The sequence below is a fragment of the Battus philenor genome, unplaced genomic scaffold (genome assembly GCF_028537555.1).
Source record: "Battus philenor isolate CCGP_79_NKW_IND1 unplaced genomic scaffold, ilBatPhil1.0.hap1 SCAF_6, whole genome shotgun sequence".
Classification (NCBI taxonomy): Eukaryota; Metazoa; Arthropoda; class Insecta; order Lepidoptera; family Papilionidae; genus Battus; species Battus philenor.
Window position 1 is genome coordinate 13,772,589 of NW_027181726.1, and position 26,904 is coordinate 13,799,492.

General features: G+C 33.1%; 1 protein-coding gene across 6 annotated transcripts in view; it reads right to left on the reverse strand.

The window, feature by feature from the left end:
- Positions 1–103: 103 nt before the first annotated feature.
- Positions 104–26,904, reverse strand: part of AP-1gamma (adaptor protein complex 1, gamma subunit) — a 40,925-nt gene continuing 14,124 nt past the window's right edge. For 4 of the 6 annotated variants that reach the window (XM_068773813.1, XM_068773811.1, XM_068773815.1 and 1 more), the window contains exons 5-19: positions 25,589–25,827; positions 23,515–23,591; positions 14,650–14,745; positions 13,807–14,133; positions 11,781–11,999; positions 10,813–10,971; positions 9,935–10,022; positions 9,474–9,621; positions 9,266–9,352; positions 8,521–8,662; positions 7,353–7,457; positions 6,422–6,575; positions 5,704–5,858; positions 4,758–4,850; positions 104–3,967 (exon numbers count right to left, since the gene is read on the reverse strand). In XM_068773813.1, coding sequence (XP_068629914.1) covers positions 3,866–3,967; positions 4,758–4,850; positions 5,704–5,858; positions 6,422–6,575; positions 7,353–7,457; positions 8,521–8,662; positions 9,266–9,352; positions 9,474–9,621; positions 9,935–10,022; positions 10,813–10,971; positions 11,781–11,999; positions 13,807–14,133; positions 14,650–14,745; positions 23,515–23,591; positions 25,589–25,827 — 2,191 coding nt within the window. In that variant the 3' untranslated portion in view covers positions 104–3,865. The remainder of the gene's footprint in view (positions 3,968–4,757; positions 4,851–5,703; positions 5,859–6,421; positions 6,576–7,352; positions 7,458–8,520; positions 8,663–9,265; positions 9,353–9,473; positions 9,622–9,934; positions 10,023–10,812; positions 10,972–11,780; positions 12,000–13,806; positions 14,134–14,649; positions 14,746–23,514; positions 23,592–25,588; positions 25,828–26,904) is intronic. The other 2 variants (XM_068773816.1, XM_068773812.1) reach the window with 1 other exon arrangement.

Below are 26,904 nucleotides of genomic sequence, written 5' to 3' on the forward strand. Positions count from 1 at the left end.
CATTTATGATAAGTAAATATATAATTATAAATTTATTGTTTGTCAGAAAAGGTAAATGAAGTATGCTGGTGGAAACATCAAAATAAAACAAGCAGTTGATTATATAAACATTCTCAAATATTTATTAACCAATTTACATAAAATCATTATGTACATCTTTCACATAGCTTTAGTTATACATAAATCATAACATCTCACGTCGTGGAGGGCCTTCTATTCAATCAGATACTTTAATAAAACAAGCACCAAATTACGATATACTCTGCGAAGCTCTCCACATAACGAGGGACGAGGTCGGCGAATGTACAGGGAGATCCTAACGAAAACATTGCGAGGGTTGAATATTTACCTGTAGTTTGTCCTATATATTAAATCTGCATAGCGCTTAGTGCCGGAACATAAATATGACGAATCAACTTAATATTAAATGTTTTCCCAAACACAAAAAGCGGGACAATTATTAATAATAACTTACTATGATACTATAGTGCTACCGAAACCGCTGTACTGCGCCTTGGTTAAGGGAGCGGCGAGACCGGGGAGAGTAAAAGCCGTTTGAACTGCCCACGTATAGAATTCTCACTTAGCAAACTTGATACGATCTTGACTTTTTTCATGGTTCAATGGCCTCGTTGAAAAAAAAATTAATCCATATAGAATTGTAGAAGTTCATTCTTGCCCTATTTAAAAATTATCTTAAGTAATGTATAAAAAAGAAAACGGAAATTGTATTCACATAAAGTAGACAACAGTAACTTTCAAAATGAGATCTCGGCTAATTATTAAAATATAGCGATCAAACTTAATTTTCCTTGGCCCACACCTCACCGCGTTTACCTAAGGCGCGGGACAGCTGTTTCGGTAGCACTGTAGTTCTATTTATTGTTTCGCCTCGTATATTTACATCATCAGAAAATTTGTAATATTTTTAAAGCGGTAAATTAAAATAACAGTGCTTGCATAACTTATCGCATGTGTTGACTACGGCTAAAAGCAATTATAATAAAATAAAACGCATCATGAATTATGGTCATTATTTTATATATGCTCCACACTATATAAATTAGGATTGATATTGAAGACTTTGAGCAAATAAATAAAACATGTAAATAAAATATTGGGTTACTTGATATAGTGTTTTAGTTTTATATAGAGTGGAGTCGGTTAAAATTTATAAATAAATTAATGTAACCTAACATGACCAACGACTAATTAATACACAATAAAAATAATGAAATTTAGAATTTTATAAATCTAAGTGTATCACACGTAATCATATCGGTGACGAATACGCTATGTATATTTTATTAAGTACATTTCCACACATCCCCCCTTCAGTTACAACTTACTATACATTATATGTTACATGTTCACGATCTCCTTTATGTACAGTGCATTCAAATAAAGAATATAAAAATAACCCAATGCGATTTATTGGCGAATTTTGCTATCTTAATATGTATGGGCAAAACGCTTTTAACATTCTGTATTCTATATAACTCTCCATGATGTAACATTACCAAATAATATTGAGATTTTGTTTAATACTCATTTATATGCGACAACATTGCAACATTTTAGTTGACCAATCTTCGGTATTGCTAGTGATTAATCATTGTAAAGTCCTAAACAGTCTTTTAAGAGAATTGTAAAGGAATTTATTTGTCGCTATGAATTAAAAAAAATGTTAAAATGTTAAAATGTTCATGTTGAAGTCAATTCTATTCCATATTGGTATATTTTTATTCAAGTGACAATACTAAGGAGATATGTTAGTATATATTAAATAATAATTATAAGCCATATTGGAGCCGGTTATAAAGGGGATATATAATGCGTACGCCTTGATGCTTGGGCCCTAACGTTTTCAGACTTAAGGGTAAATGTCTAAGTAAAATATCTAAAAGTGGAATGTTAAACGTAATCTCCTAAAACAATTAGTGTCGACCACTACCTACTTACACAGATGTTCAATTCAAACGCAATCAACTAACAAAGTGTTAACTAGTGTTTTTATTGTCAACTTGTCCGCTAATTCACACGGACTCTTATTTTTTGTTTTAAAATATAAATAAAGAAATGTATCTGCACTTATAATTTTGCTACACTGTAACTTACTTTAAATGAATACTGTATATGACTACATTGTAGCAAATAAGATGTTAATGAAGCAAATCGATTGCAGTTTATTTAGTTAATACCAAGTCCATGTGAATAAGCTTACGAAGTATACGAGTCATCATCGCGTTATAAATAAAGATTAAACAATAAAAACACTTGATTAATGTATAGTTCGTTCGCGTTACAAATGCTGTGAATTATTGTCCGCTGAACTAGAGATGTTCAATCAAATTGTTTGATAACCATTCATCATCATATCAGCTAGTAGATGCCTACATTAAGGCACAGGCTTTTCCCAAAGATCGCCATGATGATCAGTCTTTCGCTTCTCGCAATCTTAACATGTCGCTCCACTTAGTGGGATGCATACCCAACCTTTTTGCCCCTACAAAACCTTTACGTTCTATTAATCAGTAACGCCAGATCTCTTACATCAGAGCTCACTAAGTGTCAACACATAAATAATGGACAAACCATAGTAATGCCGACAAGTTATAGAGGCAATACCTAACATAAGTTACCGGCACTCCAATAACTTATTCCGGCCTTCGCAACGCTTGTTGATTCTGGTGGTAGATATCTCAAATGAACATGATCTTCTTAAAAAACATCTGTTTACTTTCGGTGTTACGAACAGTTCTCTTTGGGAATACCGACTCCAGTGAATGGAGTACTATACCCATTAGGCTACCAACCAATGTTTCACCACCTAGACAAAGGTTCTGCTGAAATTTCTTGGGGAATTGAAAGCCATTGCATTCAAAAGAATCCTTTCAACTGATTAGTCTATCACATTACCTTTAAATGGCTAGGCGAGCAGACAATGATTCAGTACATTCTTAATGCGAACGGACAAATATAAGCTGCCATTGGTACAAAACGTATACGAACGCGTTTATTACAAGACGTCCCTTTTATTTAGGACTATATTATCACTCCACGAAAACGCTCTCACTTTGAATGAATAACATTAGAGGTCCTATTCTGCATCCCGAGATCATCTCAAACAGAAAAATTTGACGCGTCTTATGAAAGACATAACTCAGGCCATATAAGTGATCTTTAACATTACACATTGCTACAAAGTTTTAGCGAATATAGTGTGTACCATAAACCAACGTCAAAATCGAAATCGTATGATACATGCGATAGGGCGGAAAAAATATAACCATGTTTTTTAAAACCTTACCGTTCAAACACGTTAAGGAGTTTTATGCATCTGTGATATACCTTTTATTGCTACTGACTACAAATCTTTACTTTTTTATTTTGTTTTCAATTTATGTTACTTTGAGTTCATACTGCAACAGTCCGCTTTTAAAAGTAAATAAAATTTTTGTCAAACTGTGTATTCAAAATAATTACTAAATCCAACTTTAACTTACCTGTTTTGACAAACGACTATGATATTCAAATAAAATTTCTTTCAATAATTTGTTAACTGCTATCTGCCTTGTCACCCGATTTTGGCTAGACGTTAATTTACAGGAAAACTTATATATCTTGTAAACACTCGATAATGTTTTCTGACAACTAAAAGTTAATACTAACCGATATTTTCACCCTAATCAAGGGTTATGGGCTACCTGACTTATCGGACAGTATTGACCACAAAGCAGAGGCCGATATGGCATGATAGTCCGCGCTGGTTAGTAATAGGTCATCGGGATATGTCGTCCCGAGAGGACGACGTGTTGCGAGCGCGTCGTGGCTAGAGGCAGTAGCCGGGCGGGTCGGCCACTCGTCAGTGGAACAGGTCCGGAGGGAAGTTGTTGACCTCTGCCTGCTCCAACACCGGCATTCCCTCGATGTTGTACGAAACTCTTATCCGTAACCGCAAAGGAGTCTGCAAACAGAGAGATGAATGTAAAACATATTCATACATAAATTATTGTTAAAAATGTCACCTAGTTTAATCATCATCTCAGCTGTTGGATGTCCATTGTTGAATACAAGCGACCCTCATAGATTTTTAGACGTTGGTTGTACTCAATGTACTTTTAATGTCTATGTCAAAATGTTAGCCTTCCTACATACTACTTTCTTGTGATCCGTACAGACCCTAGTTTGATAATGACTATTTAGTTTACATACCCAAATTGACAAAAAAATCATTAACGAATTTAGTTGAAATATAAAACACAGTGTAAACTTACCTTTACAAAATAAAATGGTGTAAGTACTTTGATACATGCTTTTTCAATATCATGTGTAGACATTATTAGCTTAGTTTTATTGTTATTACTTTTGATCGATGTTTGAGCCCATTTAGACGCTCTCTGCAAGGCATAGGTCTGCCCTAATATATACCATAGAATATACTAATCGTTATACTTGCCAGGCAGGTCGGCGCTCGCATTAAAAATTATTAACCCAGATAATTAATGCACAAAATGTGTATTATATATAAGATTGTATCACGGAAATCGAACCTACAAGCAACAATTGCAAATCTCAGTACTTACCATTGGACTACTACCGCCCATTACTGTCATGCTGGATCTAATTTTTCCACAAGTTTTTTTTTTTTTTTTTTAACAGAGGTAGCTTAATTGTATTGTACTCAACGACACTCGAAAACTCTCGGAGCAACGCAGTTTTGATGGTCTGTAGTATAACTATGAATGAGAACTTACCCTGGACGGGTTGGTGATTTTGAGCACCTGCGTGATCTCACCCTGCGGCGTCAGCACGGTGCCCGACGGCGACATCATGTCTAGCCGGAACGTCTGCGTTAAATAGTATGGATTTACATTGATGTTAGGCAATATTAAAAATATTGATAATGATGCAAATGGTCTGACGCTGCCAAAAAGGTTAACTTGAAGGCACCAACTCTAAAACCGTTAATGTATATCAGTACAGTTAAGAAAGTACAGTAAGTCTGCAAGGGCTAAAGGGCCCACTTTATCACTAAAATCCTTATTTATTAACTATGTCATGAAATAAAAATACAACTTTTAGAGATTAACTTATTGGTTTATAGCAATTAGTCGATTTGAAAAGATATCCCAAACCAAACTCAGTCTTTTTCTATGATCTCTATGTCTAGGTGATCACAAAGATACCTCTGACTGTAGTAAGACGATTTTTATTAGTTCAATTTTTTTTGTAATTTATGACATGATACTTCAAAGACGTTATCTAAGGGAGTTTATTATAAAAGCGTACAGCATACTTTGTAGCTGCAAAGGAGTTACTAATATTATGGCACCTAGAAAAAGTAACTATTATTTTAGCTAAAGGATATCCACAGCTGGACATCGGCCTTAACCTCTACCCCCGCATACAGCCTCTTTTGATGATTTTAATAAGGTAGTCTGTCCGGACATTATATGCTGCCTGTGCCGGTCCATTGTCGCCACTCCCGAACCCCAATGTTCCTGCGACCCATCATTTCAAGACCTATGAAGCAATACACTTGACATGCAAGTGGAATTATATGGCATCTATAGTCTATTCGCCGTAAATGATAACTTCTGGTTATCATTAAGCTAACCCACTTCTTTTACCAATTGTCTGTTGCACATATTTGGGCTATGTAGGAGTTTGAGGAAGTCATGATAGTAGTGTGGAACTGACCCTGGGCACGGCGGCCTGGAACAGGAAGTCCGTGAGCGCCGCGCGAGCGGTGGAGGCGGCGCGCATTGTGAGCGTGGCGGAGTCTCCGCCCCCGCGGCTCACCGCGAACTCCACGCGCAGCCCGTTGCGCTCCAGCGCCGTTACTGTCGTCTCTGCTACAGTAAAAACGATACCACTTTTATGTAATAAACACAACTAAATAATTATAATCCTCCATCCATTATTATGTGCGGTTTATAAACATTTCTCACGTAATTCACAAGTTATCTAAAACAAACATATATTTTTGTGCATTAGTTTTGTTTGTGTTAATTCTCTACACAAATATTACATAAAGAATGATTGGTTGCAGTTGTAAAAGGTATAATGTATCCAAAATCAATGGTTTCAGAAATGATAATGTTATGATATTATAGTAATAATAAACGTTTCCAAAATCATTTGTTTACTTTCTGTCTCCGCAAATTATGTACTGCTAAGTTATAGTCATGTCACTTTTCACACAAAAAAAAATGTTTCACATATCAGAGTGATTACTTTATACAGAGTGATTGGAAATTGGTGTAAACGCTTTAAAGCTACGAGCTATTTATTCAACCTGTGTCTTGAAGATGACGATGTTTTACTGAATAAGTTAAAAGAGCCATGTTGAATGAAACGAAATTGGAAGTGAAACGGTTTTTAGTTTAGATGTTAAGGTAAAAAGCTATTTGTATACCTGATTGTGTAATTGTCGGTGTTGGTGCAGGTGAGGAGAATAACCCGTCCAGCAGCAGGTTGGAGGCGGGTACGGCGCTGACGACCGGCGCCGGGGCGCTCGCGGGCACGCTCGGTGCGCTCAAGTCCAGCCCGCTTAATAGATCCAGAATATCCTGTAACAGAACAATTATTTAACCCATTTGCTAAAAGGTTGTCGTCAATTACCAAAATATTTCTTAAACTTGGATTAAACACAAGTCATATAAGATCAGTCCATAAAATAGCCTATTTTTGAGTTTTTTCCTTTATGATATTAATGACACAAATAATTTACTAATATAAATATTATTTTTTTCTGCATTTTATAACGTGAGTATGTAAGTAGACACAATGATTTAATCATGTGTTTATATAAATTGTATATATATAAAGGTCTTATTAACAAGATCACAGGGGCAAGTTTGCAAGGGTCAAAATAAAGCAACAGTGGTCCCAACCCACGGTCACATAGCGTGCAAAATGGATAGCCCCTGGAGCCTTAAGGTTCTGTAATAGAGACAAAGATCGGCAAGTGCGGTATTCTATGTCCACTCACAAGCAGGAGCAGGCCACTTTCAACTGGTCCTTGGAAATCTATGCTATAGACATACAATGGTAATGATTGTATGAATATTTATACATATGTTAATGTACATACATAATTTTATGTGCATTATATGTAAGTAGCTATATACTAATGTCATTTTAGTGCTAAAATTGATATTCTATTAAAAGTTGCCTTCAAAAAAGTTATCTTTAGCCATTATTGTAAATTTTATAATGTTAACTTCAATTTTGTTTTATATTAAACTAAGGAATTTTCTACTCTATCTCTACTTGCCTTTAATATATTCATGATAAGATGGTAGGTAACAAATTTGTTTCTTTGCTCCGTTGTTTTTGGTACTTACGTTGCTGGTGGTGGTATTGTTGTTGGCGGGCGTGGCAGGCACCTCGTGCTCTGCGTCTCCGTTTGGAAGGGGCTCCGACCCGATGATCAGATCTAACAGCGCATCCTGTAAGTGATTGGTTATATTTTATACTCGTTATAATAACATAAAGATTATTAAAATCGTAATTGATATTTTGTACTTAAAGACATTTATGTAATAAATAGAAATGATAAGTTTTCATTATAACAACATATTCATGTTTTAAATACTTATGTTATGCTACTTAAGACCTTAATAAGATAATTGTAATGAATAATGCTCTTTCTCATTGAAATCTTATTAGTCTATTCCAGAGGTCGCCAAACTGTGACTCGCCAGCTACATGCGGCTCTCTTTCAACAATTAATTTTTGCTTTGATTGATTTAAGAATTATTTCAATTTGTATTACCAATTACAGCTTTATAGAAACAAATTACGGGTGTGAATAATTATTGTATTTATTCCACCATAAAATTAGCGAAATTCAAACACCGATCACAATTAACCTGCTTGTTGAGGATAAGGAGCGCTTTCATATATGTGTGCCATTATATCTAGCTTCAATACAAATATTTTGTACTTTTGTCATAGAATTTCGTGTTTTAAATGCGTATTGAATTGAAAATTTCAAATTTCGAACAATGGTTTGAACTATCAAGGAGCTTGGCCACCCCTGCTCTATTTGTTTTACCTTGCGGTTGCTGTGATTTGTCTTTACAAAGAGAACTTTTTATTTTGAACAGTTGTTGTAAACATATTATTTATTTATAGTCACACTTAATACACATTGTGTAATGGTTTCTTTTTTTAATGATTATATGTTTATTTAATGTACTCAGTTATTTAATTCTGCTTAATTTTACTATAACATCGACCGTACGTCATTACGGCAGGGGCGGTTTAACTATATCTGTGTATTTATTGTAGCAGACCAGTGTCCAATATACATTTAAAGTAATCGCACATCGTTAACAAAAAGTAAACCAAATATAATTTGTGATTTTTTAACTTTAAAACATACTTTTTATAGGCCAAAGTGAATCAATTCTCACATACAAATTGATTGACTTTGCCCTATAAAAAGTCATTATCTCATCATTATGTATGTGCATCGGTTAATGTGTCTGTTCTAGTTGTTGTACGTACTTGTTCGGGTCGGTCGGCACGCTGCAGCGGTGCGTCTACTGGCGTGTCGGGCTCCGCATCGCTGTCCTCGCGCGTCTCGCCGCCGGGTGCCTCCATCGCCGGCATTCGCTCCAGCAGTGCGGGCCGCAAGTGAGCGTATTGCCTGCCATATTAACATATCCATCAGTTTTAATTGAAAACGTGAATTTTTTTTTTAACCAACTACACCATCTTGAATATTCACTTTCAATACAGTAGAGCAAATCATTTCCGAGCCATTAATTATTATTAATATCTTTTACAATTTTATTAATATCTTTTACATTATACTTATACTTTTACTTTTTATACATTTTATGTATAACAGTATACCTAAAGCCAATTGCATTTTCTACCAGTTAACGGTTAGGGGGTGCAGAGACGAATTAATAAAAGTAAGTGAATCAATCATAAAACAACTTAAATATATATGTTAATGGTTTCTACTTACTATAATTATATATAAATATACAGCCGGGCAAGCAACAGCTTACAAACAACAGCAACAATACATAAGTATAAACCTAGGTCAGTTTATGGTAGTACAATATTAATTTGTAGTTTTTTTTAAGTCTATCTAAAATGTCATTTTTTATATTTAAAAAGTACTTCCTGTGTTCGTTCAAATGACTATAAAATTTAATATTAATCAATAGATAGCACATAGCACATATAAACTAGTTACGAAAATGCACTAGGCACTAGTAAATAATGATGAAATGTTCACCTGTACAGTTGCGACAACTCAACACCTCTCTGCTGAAGTTCGATGTGAATGTGCGAGCCGAATGTGTCGATGATAACTCGAATTTTGCTGAAAAAAATGTGCGAATTAATATTAATTAACAATTAACATCTGAATTAAGGCTTAAAGAAGGTAATACACAAATTAGTACTGTAGAGACAACCCTATTATTAGATTTGAACATACTCACTCCTGACTAGGTCTAGTGGTGAATCTTGTTGAGAGCTTGGCTAGCGATAGCAACAAGTATTCTTTAGTGGTGATGGACAGTTGCGTCGACCATAGCAGCTTCTGGTAGATATCTATCACGTACTCCTCCGACGGACGCGTGAACTCATCTGGAAGTTTGAAAAAAGTTCAAAACGGAAATCTTTTATAATCATTTTGGGGGGAAAATCAAAATGGACACAATATACCCTGCTTTTTGGGGGAAGGACAAGATAATGTGTGATTCCTAGCAGCCAAAATCCCCCTCGGTTGACATTCTCGGTATTTTTGGAATAGCTACTGGAGCTCTTATGATACTCGAAGGTGCCCCTCAGTACTATTTGGGGGGAAGCTAAGGCTTTCTCAGCATCTTTGCTGTATCACAGCAACACGAAACTATTTCTCGTTGCTGCCCTTCGTAAAATTTTGTTACAAATAACTTACCAAAACCATCCTCGTCCACCATTGATATTGCATTACTGGCTTCAGAAACTAAAAGATCCCCATATTCGCCTACCGACCACGCCGCAACCTGAAATCAGTAATTAACATTAAATACAAAACTATTATACAATTTGTACAAATGGCATAATTTAAGTAACACATGACATGAATAATGTTGATAGACTAATTAATAATACAGAGCTATTCAATTATTGGAATTATAAACTTAGTATACCCACATATATATCCTTATTTAAAAGACTTCAACATCACTACTGAAATCACAGTGCAAGTCTCAATACAATATATAATAATGAATTTCTGGTAAAAGACATTACAACCAGAGGCCCTTCAATTTGTTTTGGCGATTTTAAGGGCGATAGACATATAGTTAATTTAAGGCTGAGATCTGAGCACATGCTAACAAATAAATCTTATTCTTTTCTTTCAAAAATAGAATTCCTAATTATAGTACGTGTGCGGTATGAACGAAAATATCTATTATGCGTTGATGGAATGGGCGAAAATACGAAGTTACTTAGAATTTAGTCCGTACGATATTGGCATCGCACATTCTTTTTTTTCGGAACCGGGCACCACTACATGATTATTGAATGTTGTAATAGCAAATGTTTATGATGTTCACAAAGGGATTGACGTGTCCAAATCTTGGTTATACAGCAGCCCATTAAAGATACAAAAATATAGATTAAAATTAATAAAGGTGGTCTCTGCTGTTGAATATACCTCCCCCAGATATTCTCCCGTAGCACCAGTTGAAAGCAACCTGCATACAACGTCTTCCGGCGGTCTTAACAACGTCGTTTGTCGAACTTGAGAGTAAACATTCTATGGTATATTTGCCTTGATTGCTGTACCTGAACAAGTGGTTGTTTCTCAGTGGCATCTCCAGAGACAGCGGACCGTTCCAACGAGGTCCAGAGACGCATGGCCGCGTATGCCTGCCTCTCGGTTGGCGCTGCGGAGATGATCTGTATGGTGCTGGATACTGTATCGTCTCGAAGATAATTACCTGCCTGTTAAATAATTAAACTATTATCCCAATGAGTTAGACAAGCAATTCCATTAAACCATATGACATATTGTCTGACAATAAATGCTGGCTGTCATTGCTAAAAAAGGCTATTGTTTTTATTTTTGTATACAGGTTTTTATTATTAACTACTTTTTACTACTAATTCTATGCAGTTAAAATTACTCATTTACAAAAATAAACCTGTCCGAGTTTGACGTGGGCTCTTTTTATATTAAGGTACATTTGGTAACTTCATAGTATTAATTTAGATGACACCTTTTTTTTCTTTTTCTTTCTCAAGTACTTGAATAAATTGATCAGGAAATCTATTATTTATCGCCAAATGGGTTAATAACAGAATATGTTTATTCCATAAGTTAATTATAAGCAGCAAAGACATCATTAACATGCTTCTATAAAGCAGGTTGGCTAATTTTTATTCAATCTGTAATTTAGCGTGACATTGGTTCGTGTTGAATCTGTAACTTTGGTGTAGTATCAAATCAAACAAACACTGAATCATGGCATTTCAAAAATTACAAGTGTCTTGTTAGAAAATTCAATCAAAACATGTTTTAATGGATACAAAACTATAATATATATATTTATCTATTTTTTCTATTAGAATGGTAAAGGCTAGAAAGACAATCAAAGTCTATTCGAACAAGTATATAAATTTCTTCTTCCTCACTAATAAAATTGTCGTGTAATTATTAACATTTAGTATGATCTGTTCCCTTGTTTTCAAAAGTATGATTGAAACATTTAATCATACTGGCAAATATAGCATAGTTTTATATATGATATTACCTTAAGTAGGAGTCTAAACAGCGTATCGAGGTGCCATTTACTGGAGGGCGCGTATCGCTCGGCAGCGAGCACCATGGCACTGGAGCAGTGAGCTTTGAACTCCGCGTCGGAGCGCTCCAAGAAGCTCAGCAGCTCCTTCATCATGGCGCGGATGTTCTGGCTGTTCATCAGCGCGAACGAGAGTTCCATCGCGCGTCTCCGGATAGACACATCCGGGTCCTAAGAAAGTTATTTTTTTTATTAAAGTTAAAATCACAACACTCGATTTCATTGACGTTTCTTATAGAAATATGGTCTAACATAAGACAATTACAGAAATCCTTTCCCCTGTATATGTCAAGTTTGTCATAATATTACTCTTTTGTAACATATTCATGTATACTATTCAAGGTTGTACCTCCGTCAGGTATTACATTTTTGTCTTTAAAGATTTACAATAGCTAGAATAGCTTTTAAAGCGTCGTTTTTAATAATAAAACCATGATGTAAAACTTTTCTCCAAAGGTCGAAAACCGGGAACAACAATTGAGTAATTAAAAAAAAAATTAATAAATTAATAACTGTAAAGGCGTATTTAGTATTTTTTTTTTCATTTTAAATTGTGTATCAATTCTTATGTACAAAATGGAAATTTTCTAATAAGATCTGTGGAATTGTGGTATTTCTAATAATATCATAAATTGTACCAAACTCTTTGGAAAAAACATCTTATGAAAGTACTGCATACCAGAAATCTATGAAATTTATGGTGTTTATCCAGTTTTTGTTCATTGATATTTTTAAAAAACAGTATCATGATTTGCGCTAAACTTTCAACTTCTTTTATATTATTGCATAAATAAGCAATATTCGAAGCACACCAGTCCAACAGGACATAAATATTTATTTTATCTGTTGACTGTCATTGCTAACTTTTTTTTAATGCAGAGTGGAATTATAACGTTTTGTTCTGTCACTCCTCAATTATATTATGTTGAATAATTACTTCTATAGTTAACTATAGAACTAATTGTTCTATAACTATGTAGGACGATTCTTTTGTTTCATTTATATTAATTATCCAAAAAATGCAACCAGTAATCAACAGTAATTTCAAAGTAAGGCTGGCTTTCCACTATTATAAAATTTCTTTATTAAAATAGTAGTAAAAATTTAATCGTGAATTCGTCTTTGCATGTAAATGTTCAAAGGTATAAATATATAAAAGTATAGGTAAACGTATACATCAAGTGTTGACATAACTTCAAGCGATTTGTTACACAATGACTCCACACATGCATTTGCAATAAACAAGGCAAACTATCACACACTGTTGATGTACGTGAGAAGAAAATTGACGACATTAACGCAACATATCTATGATTAATTATACAATGTGATTTGTATAACATTATAAATAAGTCAATTCACTACAATGTTGTAGAAACTTGTGAATAAATAAAATTTAAATTAAATGTATGGGATAGCTATATTAGTATTATGTATAAAGTATTTAAAAATTAAAATATGTACATTAAACAGTTTTAGATTGATAAACTATCATAAGGTGTGAAAATTAATTGGTGTTTTTAAATCTGTAAATACATAGAAATCTTGAAAGCAAAAAGCAGTGATTTAATATGCTAACTATTTTTTGATTCCCGTTTCCTTAATTTACATTGGAATTTATTGTTATTATGTGGCGTTTTTTGTTAGTTGTAGTTTCAAATAAGAATAATGTTTTTGTTATATTTATTTAATCACAATATTTGCACAAAGTATGTTAGGCATATGTAAACATGTCCATCGGCGAGTAAAATCCTTAACATTAGATATTTTAGTTTAGTGTAGTAAGATGACAAGGTGTGGTCAATTCCCTTACATATGTAAGAAAAACCTGAAACTCTTTGGGATTGATTACGAGCATCTGTAGAAAGCTTTCCATTTGCTGATTCCAATGTATGGAAGATGTGTTTGACCTAGTAAAGTCACGTGTGTTCAAATACATTACCACGTTTAAGACTTTATACAAAGTTTACAGCATTACCTTTAAACATTCCAATATAGTCGTCCTGTGCCGCTGCACAGCTGACGTATCCACGTGGACAGTCCTCAGCAGAGTGTTAAGCGCCACGTATCTGATGTTCTTGTCGTTGTTCAACAGGAACCTGCCCAGGATGTTTATGGCGAGGACGCGCAAGCTACTCTCGGACTTAATGTCCATGATTGAGAGTACAGTTTCGTACAGAATGGTGTTGCCGACGTTTTTACTGGTCTCCGTATTAGTGGCGACCTGGGCAAGGATATCGTTCATCGCTTCCGAAGCTTCCGCATCGTTTTTGCCCAGTATTCTTAGGAGACGCAGAATTTTCACCTGCAATGATAAAGTTCGTCAGTTATTAAATTTTATAACAAAATTGTTTTAAATCGGTTTAAAAATGATAAAACATAGTTTTTATGATTTATTTGTAACTTTTAAAATCATTTTACGTTTTTTTTTAGCTATTTTAAATATGTAATAATTGTTGACAACTACTAATTATTATAAAAATATTGTCCACACTATTTTTGTTTTAGATTTGATTTCTTTATATATAATATAATTTATACTCTTGTTCGTTCCTACCAACTTACTGCCAAGATATATATGAACAACTTTTATTAGCTCTGCTATATATGTTTAAGTTTATAGGATAAGTTATAAAGTTAAATCTCAATGTTGTTGGTTCGTGAATAAAATAAAATGAGCATACAACTTTGATATGTATAGTTTATATAAATATAAAATGTTCACAGTATATTAGCTCCAAAGCGGTGTTTGTTACCCAGGATTTTAGGTAGGGAGTGTATAAAAGTATTAAAACGGTTGTATTTTATTTAAAGTAAATACCTGCAGGAACGGATCGGAGATGCCACTAACATCATGCTCAGGAGAATATCCAGCCAATATAAGATTTTTCAATATTCTCACCAGATTCGGAACAATCTAAAATGAAAAACAAATCCATACAAATTTAGCTAAAGTAAAAAATGCAACAAACATTGCCCAGATACATAAGCCAAAAATATAATTTAACATGTTTACAGAGGTACCTACGAATTCAGGCAAATTTATGCATTAAAAATACTAAATACTTTCTTTGGTAACACAATAAAAATAATTACATTCAGGAGACAGGCGTTTTGCAATAAAATATAGAAGGCAATCAATTTATATGGGCATTGTACAAAAAATTAGATAATTAATGACCTCATCCAATGTTAATTCAACACTCTGGTGATCATCTTTGCTGTGATACAAAGTGTGTATTGCAGATAATATATTTGATATTAGATTACACGGGAAGAAGGAAACACGATTACTTTATGCTATTCTGATTTGACAAATTATAAGCATAAACTTACTTATTATATATTTAATAGTATAATATTGAAAGCCCCAAAATACCAATTCCAAATGTCAAAAGCTTTACAAGTTCGTGTAGTTATTAAAATGTAATTGAAGAATAATACTAATGAACTCTGACCATAACAACATAATGTTTACATGTATTTTTAAAAATTATGTTTTTAATGAAATAATTTAGTCTAAACTATGAAATACATTGTGTTGGGAAGGTTATTACAAATTATAGGTTACCATTGTATGGATGTGATATAAGTAGATTAACTACAAGCCGGTTCTATAGTACATTGCCTGTTATTTACAACGGTGTGCAAAACTGACTGCTACGTAGTAATAAGAAATTTATATCTATAAATATAGAATCTAAAATTAATGTACGGTATTTAAAATTAATCGCAATAGATACTTGTAATGCTTTTGACAACCAACACATACACGGATACAAATTAAATAATGATATAATATATATAACATTCATGCGTATGACGCTATGTGTTGACATTGCACCGATAAATTATTCTGAAATTTTAATTTGTAATAAATTCTAAAATTTATTTACAAATGTTTAATATTTTTAACGTAATCGAAAACCAAGGACTTATCAAAATATCGCGTGTATATTCAACGACATTCCAGTTTATTTCAAAATGGCGGGACAACATGTCAAGAGGTTATTGACCCCGGTGGTTTGGCGCTGAATTTTCGATCGGGTGGTAGATTAAAGGTTTTTTTTTTGCTTATTGTTCCGAGTATGCAAACGAAGGCATGTACACGCGAACATGATATCCGACCCAATCGAGATAATAGATATTATCGCGTGCAATGTCATCACACGAGCGTACGAAGTGCAAGGATCAGCGTTTGTGATTACCTCGCGCTGTCCGCTCTCCTACGGGACAACAATAATTAATTAGTATCGCATCATCTTCAACAATTATTAATAAATAAATAAAACATTAGAATCTGTATATCTAAAACTTGAAACTAAATATATACGCAATAATTTTATATAATATTCAATATAATATTAATAAGTATTGTTTCTGAATATTTTAATGCTGTTAGCCCTAAGGCTTTTACAGCTTCATCGGTCATAGGCCTTAGCACTAACAGCATTAACATCTTAAGAAACAATATTGATTTGTAACGTAATAAACTACCTAAATATTATCATAAACTTGAAATGTGGCGTCAATTAAACAGAACGATTAAACAATTGCTGTATTGATAAGTCTATTACTTAGAAAATGTAGATGTTTACCCACTTCATGTAGACTATGGTATAAACTACCTAAATAATGTCTAATATTTAAATCATAAAATTTTACTACACGTTTTTATTATATAGAGTGATTGAAAATAGGTATAAAACCTTTAAAAGTGAAGATGAATCTATGAATCATGACGAATCTTATTACTGATTCGATGTCATAGAGAAATCCTGAGCAAAACCCTCGCCATGGCTCGTTCAGCGACTGTGCTTTCCCCAATATGGTTTAGAATGAAAAATCTACCGATGACATAACTCATCACTGATAACACAAATTGTAAATTTTTGTCTTAAGGCACCGAAGAGTTTGAATATGTTTAAAAATATCATCATATCAGCCGATAGATGCCCACTGTAAGGCATAGGCATCGCTAGAGTTGCACTAACCATGTATAAAAATTTGTGATGTTGTAACAAATGTACATACCATTTAAAGTATGAATCGAACCATCGACTTATAACAATGGATGTTTTTATACATATATTTTTTTATCTAGAACTTGCCAATCGCGGGCAGGCTATACGCATATAACAATTATATTTATAACCGATGAATAGTCCGCGATAAGCGATAAGTAAACAGGTATTGTGTCAAACACGGCCCGATAAGGTACGGCAACGGGTGACGTGTATATTTACATAGTGGCTTTTGCTACGAAGATGTATTAGTAGGGGTACGGAAATTTCGTATTTACGAAATAGATGCGAATAAATGCGAAAATTACACATAAATGCGAATAAATGCGAAATATATGGTAGTGTTCGTATGATGGATTATTAAATTATTATCGTATCGCCAGAGTCGCGACTCGCGTAAATTGAACTTGAGTGAAGTTCGTTTTGGACGTAACGGTCGACGCACTTTTTAGACACGCACTGACTCGACAGAACGAAAGCTTTCGATTCTTATTTGTTCGTAGCCTATTGCTAGAGTCAGGGACGTTGCATGCGAGAACTCGAGCAGTGGTCATTTGTAACGCTTCAGGCACGCAAGTGTTTTACAAAAAAATTTTTTTATCATGCTCTTAAAATGGGACGCCATAAGAAAGATGTGACAGATAGAATACTAGAATTTAAGAAAGATGGTCTGTATGTGACCGATACAAATATTGTGATGTGCCAATATTGTAACATTCGTTTGGATGGTGACAAAAAAGATACATTGAATTCTGAGTTCTGCCTCAAAATAATGAAATTGATTGATGAGTTAGAAGGGACAAGTTATCCAAATGCACACCTGTTATGGAACAAATTAGAAGATTTAAAATCATCGCTTGAACGGCAACGTCAAGGTTATTTTGATGAAAAGACGTCACTATGTCTTAAGGACTATGAAGGAATTGATGAGATAATGAAAACTATGTTGAAATCAGCAAGCGACAAAAGTTTCAGTAAGCTTTCTCTTCACATGAAATTAAATAAAACGAACGAGGCTTTCTTTCACATTGGCCAATTGTTTTCCCCATCTGCGGCTGCAAATTCAACCACATTAAATATAACCGTATTGCTGAAAAGCTTTTCGAAAATTCCTTTTTTCCAAGGATTTCCTCAAAATGAGCTAATTGATGGTTATGCGCACTTTCATAGGTTAATTCTTCGGTCTATTAATATAAATGAACACCCCAATGTAAGGGACATATTGTTGGCTGTCAAAAGCAACTTCCCGTCCTTTGCTGAAGCAGCATTGCAGAGTATTTGGAGTCCAACCGACAGCGTGGACGCTGAACGCTTCTTCAGCATATACAATGTCGTCGTAACGGACCGAAGAACGACGCTTAGGGAGTCAAATGTTGAAATTGTTTAATTTGTTATCTTTTAATTAATTAAAATTGTTTAATGATAAGACTTGTATTTTGAAATTTTGTATTTTGTTAAACTTTACTTTCATATTTAGTAATAAAATTACTAAACAAGTATTTTTGTTTAAAAAATACCTAATTTACCCAAATTTTTTAATTTCAAAAATATAAATGCGAAATTTGTGCGAAATTTTTAAATTTTGAAAAATATAAATGCGAAATTGGTGATTTTTTTTTGCGAAATTTCCGTACCTCTATGTATTAGTTATGTTAGCGTCGCGTATTTTTTATTATGGAACAACGTACGCGGATTGTACAAACATTTGCCTTTTTTAAATGGTATAGGTTAAAGATTAACATGCTGTAAGCATTCTTAAATCATACAGTGATTAACGACGTCAGTGAAACCTATCACAAAAGAAAAACCCTTTGAAGTTTATATAGCCAAATGGGCCTTGAGATCGGGACACTTTTGGAACCACTTTCGGCTCTTTTTGGAAGTCGTCATACTCAATTTAATACAAGTTTCAAATTTGACTCTTCTATTCTTCGGTAATGTTTCAATAAACAGAATTTATCATACGCTCGTTTTTTAATGTTCATATTCATGTCGTTGCATATGGAAACGAACAGAGCAGTTTGCTAATTAGATCATGAACAGCTTTATGATACAAAAGTAAATTATGGTAAATGATCCGTAATTTGCATCTTAATCGCTGAATCTTAATTTAACAGATGTGGGTATCCCTGGGGGCGTAAAGAAAGCGGGCTTGTGGATGCACTTGATTGCGAGTCAGACTTTGCCTTGCATACCGCAGACCCGCGAGCATTGTAAAAGTTTAAATACATCACAGTGTCTTTGTATATATTATTAAAAACCGATAACAATGTACATGAAATACTTTAGATTATCTTTCGTTTGTAGTTATAACTTTTAACTACGCCTTACGAACCAACACCTTTTAATTGTCTCCACAAAACTTAAGCATTAAAAAAAGACTGTAATCTTTTCGTATTAAAACGAAAATATGAATATATTGTATATTATTATATTGTGTGTGTGTGTTATATGAATATATTGTGAGTTGGTATACCGAAGGTAGACAGTAAAACGGTTAACATAGACATCACGGGTAATACCACTTTCGTGGTTGTCACCTTAAAACAAGATGGTAAGGTTAAGTATGGCAGTATATATAGTTCATAAACGTCCCTATAAATCCCTAAAATCATCAAGATATCGCACGTCTATTCTGTATACATTTAAAATATACACAAGTTTCAGTTATAACTTTTTTATCCGTTTATACGCAAAAACTAAAATTATTTTGACACAGGGATTACTAGGAATGAAAATAAGCTTATTTCGTTTTCAATAATTTTACAAATCATTTATGGCACAAGGTATACGTATGTACGATAAAATTCTAAAATCAATTTCTGATCCGCCACTGGAGATAATTAAAATCAATATCAAAAATATATTACTGAAAAAAATATATTATTCTAACCATGAATATTATATATTGGTATCAATGTTTGGAATTAAATGTTGTTTATGCTCACTCAGGAAGCTAATTATTGTCAAGCATTATTTATAAAAATGTATTTGATAAGAAAAACTGTTGAGTTTCTTGCCAGCTTTTAATCATTTAGTCAAAACGCATTTAGTCAGAATTTTATTATAAAATACTAGCTGATCCCGCAAACGTTGTTTTGCAAAAAAAAAAATTGATATTTTAATTTAAAAACAAAAAATGAAGGGTTGATCGTAGAGGGGTGAAAATTTATGGTTGTATGTATTCTTCTATGCTGTATCATAAAAAATAAAAACAAAAAATTTCGTTAAAAAAATAAAAAAAAAATTTTAAGTGTGAACAACATTTATCACTTAGGGGTATAGAAAATAGATAGTAGCCGATTCTCAGACCTACTGAATACGCATATTAAATTTGGTAAAAATCAGTCAAGCCGTTTCAGAGGAGTTCAAGTTCGAACACCGTGACACGAGAATTTTGTACGAGTATATTAGATTTAATGTATTTGAATTTTCACAATATATAAACGGAACGGCGACACCGTAGCCCGCTATTAGTATGGTCAATCAGGTCAGTAGGTTGTACAAATTAATGTTGCCAGTCACAACACTGAAGTAATACTGTTATACAACATGAATACAACCTATATTAATGAAGGTAAGAGGACTTAGCGTTATTTAAACGCGAAGTTTATACCGCTTTTAAATTAGAGAACTACATTTCAAAAACAATTTAAATGTAATTAAGAATTTAAAGTTTTGTTTTCATAATTTGACAGTTTACACGTTCCAACAAAATCTGTTTAGACCTTTAACTTCTGTGCTTAGCTTAGCACAGGTCTGTTATAAATAAAAAAATACATATCGTTTGACTAATATTTTTTATTATATATGAATAAAATAATAATATAGGTAAATTAAGAGCCCATTATCAGTATTCATTTATAGCAACTAATTGAGATAATTTTTTTTAAATTATTGATTACTAAAAAAATGCAAAATTAAGCAGAGAGTATTAAATTCTAACTAAAAATGCTTGAACAATAAAAATCCTTACAATACAAATTAATACCTGAATAAATTGTGTAGATGGTTATAACAGCCTAATAGTTATATTTGAGAAAATAATACTTATTATTATAATTCGCTTTGATTGGAATCTAAAACACGGCTTACCTTTGCATAACATTACACAGTAACTATTTCGCTTATTTATAATTATTCTAGACCTGATTTTTTTTATTTTTATACGATTCTAAATTTAAAATTCAAGCGTGTTAGAATAGATCGGATTTGAATTGACTAAAGTGTTTGAACCAGGACATAATACCTCAGGGACAGGTTATACAGAATAGCAAAGCGTGAGGAACTCTAACTTGGAGATACCAAGGCCTCACTCATTAGAGGGCCGACCACTGAGGGTATTTCAGTGAGTAGGCATCCGACCATGCCCTGTCCTCCCCTAGAGACAGGGTGTCATAAAAGTTCGAAAGATTTTCTCCGAAACAAAAAAGGAAAGATCATAATTCAAACTTGGTGCAAATGTTCACATTGTTTATAAGGCCATGGTCCACGCCGCTTTTTAATTCATTGCCCACACCCATAGGCGGGTGCGCTAAAATTTTTTCGCTCTATCGGACGGTTGGTCAGCTGGTCTAGAACATTATGCGGCATCGAGCATTTGCAATTGCAAAGGCGACTGCATCGTGTAAAGATTAGGATGTTTATCTTTGAACTTGTCTCATCCTCTCAATTATTACTGTTTAAATATTATAGTACTGAATTTTGTTCGAATCGGTATCTTTTTGTAAGTGAAAGTTGGTTAGTTCGTTGGTTTGCGGTTTTCTACTCTAATATAAGATATAAACGAGTCCACACATGTTAATGTACCTACTAGCGATCCGGTACGTGTAATCTTCTCAAACGGGTGCAATTTATTGGTTCTTATCGATTTACTTTTAATGCCATTCCTGTCTTGATTTATTAGTCACTGATCGATCAATACTGTACAATATAAGTATACGGTTGTAAATTCGATTTATTACAGGGAACGGCACATAGGTACAAAATTCTTTGTATGGCGGCTGTGAAAGTTTGATCAGTTACTTTTGACTTTAAAAAAATTATATACAAAAACACTATAAGACCACTATAAGACCATTTACAATAAATTATACGATGACTTTTCCTGGACCCTAATTTTATTATGTTTTTAATACTATTATTAATTTTTAAAACTATTTTCCTTAATAAATTATCATTACGTTATTTATTGTTTATGAAACTATTTATTCCTGTAACATACATTAACTGACAGCAAATGAGCATTCGCCCTTTTTACGCCTATAATCAGTATGGGGTGATTGGTTATGTATGCGATCAAACTATAGGACACGATGATCCGAAGGTAGCAACATAACCATCTAACGTTTGGCATTCCCGGGAATCCCCAAATAGTAATGGTAAACGTGTTTTGAGTGACTAACCCATTCGAAATTCTTAATACTAAGCCTAATCTTTAAGCGACCTAAGAGCTCGGCCAATCCAAAATAAAAAATATAACGACTCGAGCCGAGGTACCTAAGGGCCCTAGAGGTTAAATAATGCAGAGGTTTAGCTTAAAAGCCTTCAGTGTTTTGTCATTTCAAACTCGGTTAAGATGTAAATGCAAATAGCATTTGTCAATTGTGAATTCTCACCATTTTTTTTGGCATGAGTAGGTTCGATTCGACTTGACGGTAATAAAAACAGATTCAGACAGGGCGTAATAACCAATATTTTACTATTTACTACACGAATAAAACAATAAAGTAGAAATAATAAGTCAAAGAAAACAATATATTTATTTTGGTGACTATAATAAAATAAAAAAAAATTGTTACTTTATATACTAATACGATATATATTTGATTATATATATATATATATATATATATATAAACTGGGGTATTGGCAAAGGATAAACTGATTATTTGAGAAAACATATTAGCCAATACAAAATCAACGAATTTTGCAATAAACATTTCAAAGTGTATCATTACAAAAAATACCATCACGATGTTGCATATGCACATAGACAACATAGTTAAATTATTTTATTATTAATAAACTTATAGCATTTTTAGTTTTTACTATTTTTTTTAGAATTTAAACATTTTTTTATATATTAAATATATTATGATCAAAACAAATAAAGATTGTATGTAGCACAAAATTATCTTTCATGTGTGTATAGGTTTTATTTCTATTTGCTAACAGATCAACGACCTCTTCTTTTCAGAGGCGTCAATGTTTTGCAAACGCAATTTGCATTAGGTAATTGAGAATGATTAACGCACAACACATTCGGCAGCTTAAAATGAACATCTTTACAACATTCATTGTAAACCGAAACCAAAGGAACTTTTTACAAGATTAAAATTATTAACTTGCTAATTAAAGTATTCTTTTTTAGCTTTTAAAAAAAGTAATGGTACCTTAATTCCTTTTTTAAAAAGGAATTGAAAATGGGACGAGAATCCTCAAGTAATATTATTTACATCCCAGAGGGCATGGTCTAAATTAGCTCTGCGATGAAACCAGTATTAAATTTATGAACTTAATTTAAGAGATATAAAAAAAGTTTTTTGTTATTTGACTCCATTACTGCAATTTTCTGTCGATATTATGTATTAATATAAGAAAACGCTTAAATTTAAAACAAGGAATGTAAGCAGGTAAGTTAAAAATTAAAAAATACTAACCTTTTTAAAGTGATTAAGCGTGTCGGGGCTGTTTTCACACATCTCGGTGATAAGCGTCACGCCGGTGATGAGGACACCTGTTTAAATTCATTAATTTCATCATTCAAATTAATTAATACAACTTAAAATTTTAATTCACATAAATAGCTATATACGAAACATCGCCTTTGTTATTACATAAATAGAAAATAAATTCAAAAACAGCCAGCTTCTCTTTGTGAAAAGTATATATAGTACGGGTTATTATCCTGCCAGCGCGAAATTATAGTTACTTATTAAAAATTATCCTAGGATATATATATCAGTTTAATTAGCAATCATCATCACCATTACAGTCGAAAATATGCTGGATATTGAGCCACCTCCAGATATTTCTAGAAGAATCGGGAGGAAGCGGCCAGTATCGTCTTCCGACGACTTCAATAAGCAAGTCTGGCAAACTAGTGAGTGGTTGTTCTACTGCTGCTGCTTATCTCTGGTTCTCCAGAACTTTAAGGCCCCAGCTTTCATTTGTTCTGCACGCTATGAAGCCTATCCTACTGCTAATTTAATATATCGGTTATCTCCTCATTAATAATTCCGTTATGGCTCGTTGAGCATGCTTGCCAATGGGGCTGAAAGTAATTACAATTCTCATAAAACAAATTCCTTACGATAATTGAAGATATACATAAGACTATTATAAATAAGGCAAACGAAAGAGACAGATGACAAACTATTTAAGCTTAATTCGTACATTGCATCATCGTGGATTGCAAAGTTTTTATGTTTAAATATTTAATGTCTCTCAACTGATGTTCAATAGACTTACGGTTGTCTAAAATCTATATAAAATGTATTCATCGTGCAATAAAAAAGAACATTCTAGATGTGTTAGTTAAGGGGATATATGTTAGACCAGTAAATCAGAGGGGCAATATGGCCATTCACTCACAAGGTAAACAGACCGCAACTCGCTCTTCACACATCAATTGTGGCCATTAAAATGTAACAACGTTTGTGTTACGCAAACTTAAGCCCTTGGTAGCTCTAATAAGAGCGTTATTTGCTTGTATCATTAATGTGTAGGATACTAGTGACACCAATCCGTTACGATTTGATCAAATCTTTACAGTCATTTTATGGCCAATTCGAACTGTCTCGTCTGGCATAATAATTATGATGCTATTATGTAAGATTGTACAATTTTTATAGTGAGCTAGCTCTGAAACGTATGTATTATTTTGTGTATTATCTTTTTGATTTCTAGTTAGTAAGTCTTCGCGTATTTATAACAACATATGTATGTTATCCGTAAAATACCTTTGTCTATTCCTAAATGATTATGTGATAAGAAATAATTTTAAACAACTTATGACAATTAGTAGGCAAATCAATTTAAAAGTCTTATTAACAATACCGTGCCGTGGATTTAAAAATTAATTATACATTGTTAAGTTTCTAAATTTAAACCAATATTGGATATATGGCCAGATACAAAATCTTACTACAATTAAAAAAATAATAATGCAGGTTTATAAAATTAAAAAAAAATCGGTAATGTTATGATAAATAAAAAAGACGCAATAGTCACTCATTAGCTTTTTTTTATATAGCCCACGTATTTGGGGGCCTTTCGTACTTCCACTGTCTTAAGTACAAAGGGACTATTTTCCCAAAATAATTAGTGGCTTAATATCAGGAGTAGAGTGAAAGATTCTAGATGCAGAGGTCGCCTAGCTTTGTGATGGACGGATCAGGAAAGGGCAGAGATTGTTGTGCTAACACACAGCAAAATTTAAACTCCTACTTAAGACGAATTTTTTTTTACAAAGCGGCCCAAAAATTTTTTCAGAATTTAAATAGGCGTGGTATTTAAAGTAACAACACATATAAAGTTCATTATATTATTAACAATGCGCGTTTACTTCCTTATTTTTTTTTTTGCTACGGTATCCCTTTGACTGACGCAGACGACCCGCATCTCGTCGTGGTGGTTTTTTTTACACAAACATTTTTTTCCATACAACATAAAAGCATTGAACTAAATAAATATATCGAGCAAGTGAAAAACTATGTGTATGAACAGACTTACCATGATTTTTCTCTGAGAGTAGACTCCTCGTCGCGGGAAGAAACATCTCCATAAGATCAGGTACCCTCCTTATGATCCTGAAAGCGCAGAGGGCCGCTTTCTTCTTTATGTACGCGTTAGGCGACTTTATAAGTCTCTCCACTTCGGACGCGAGGTCACGTGCCATTTCAGGGGACGCAATCGCCCCAAGCGTGCACAGCGCTAGTCCCACCACGAACTGTGTGTTGCTGTTGAGGTCACTGTACAAAGAAAGATGACGTCATTAAATAATTCACACACCAATAATTAATTACAATTTAAATATACATAGCCTATGACGGTATTATCTTAGTTATTTGATAGAGATATATGCATAAATTAGGTATACAATATTATAATAGGATTATATCGTTGACTATACAAGTTTTTGTTACATACTAGCTTATCCAATAGAAGTTCTCTTGCTACAAATAGCCAATTCGAAAGTTAGGAAATAAAAAAATAACTTCTAATTTATAGTTTTTATTGTTCATAGTAGTCAGTACATATTATACTTCAGACATTAAGAGGTTTATCGAAAATTTATTTTGAAGCCTATCTCTAGTTCTCTATAGATCGATAACTTTTATTAACTGTGTACTTTTTTTTACAATAAAACTTTTTTATTTTTTTTTAACTTGGCAATAGTATAACTATTGTCCAAATGGCATGTGCAAGATTCAGTTCGAGGGAGCTTGATGCATAGTGTTTGGCTCCTTGGGGAACTTCAGCTCGGACCGCCGAGCTTGCGACTGTCAACTCTTCGATAAATACAGATTCCTTATTAGCTGATCTGTGCTAAAAGTATTTGTGAGTATGATTTTGTAAGCTCTTACCCAGATCTCAGCGCATAAGAACACTTATAACGAAAGTTTAATTTTATTTCAGTCTTTTTAAAATTGGGCAATTTTATAATTTTCAGGGCGTACCCCACTTGTTTAAATCATAACTAATATTATTTTAAGTAAATAGTTATATAAAAATATCAAAATGTACGTGATATCATACTAAAGTTTTGTAGGTTAAATATTCAATTTAGACATTTAAAGGAACACGTATTTTATTTTATGTTTTCATACTTGATGTGGGCAAACTTGTAATTGTATCGTATGTGAGTTTGTACGTGAAATTACAATGCGACATTATGCGACTGAATTCAGTTTAACGTTTACGGAGTTTCTATACATATTCTAAATATACCTACAGAGGACAATAAGGCGAACCAGTAATACGAACTTTTAAACGATATAACTAGAAATAAATTAGAAATGAATTTGTAGACGGTTGGAGTTCGAGAG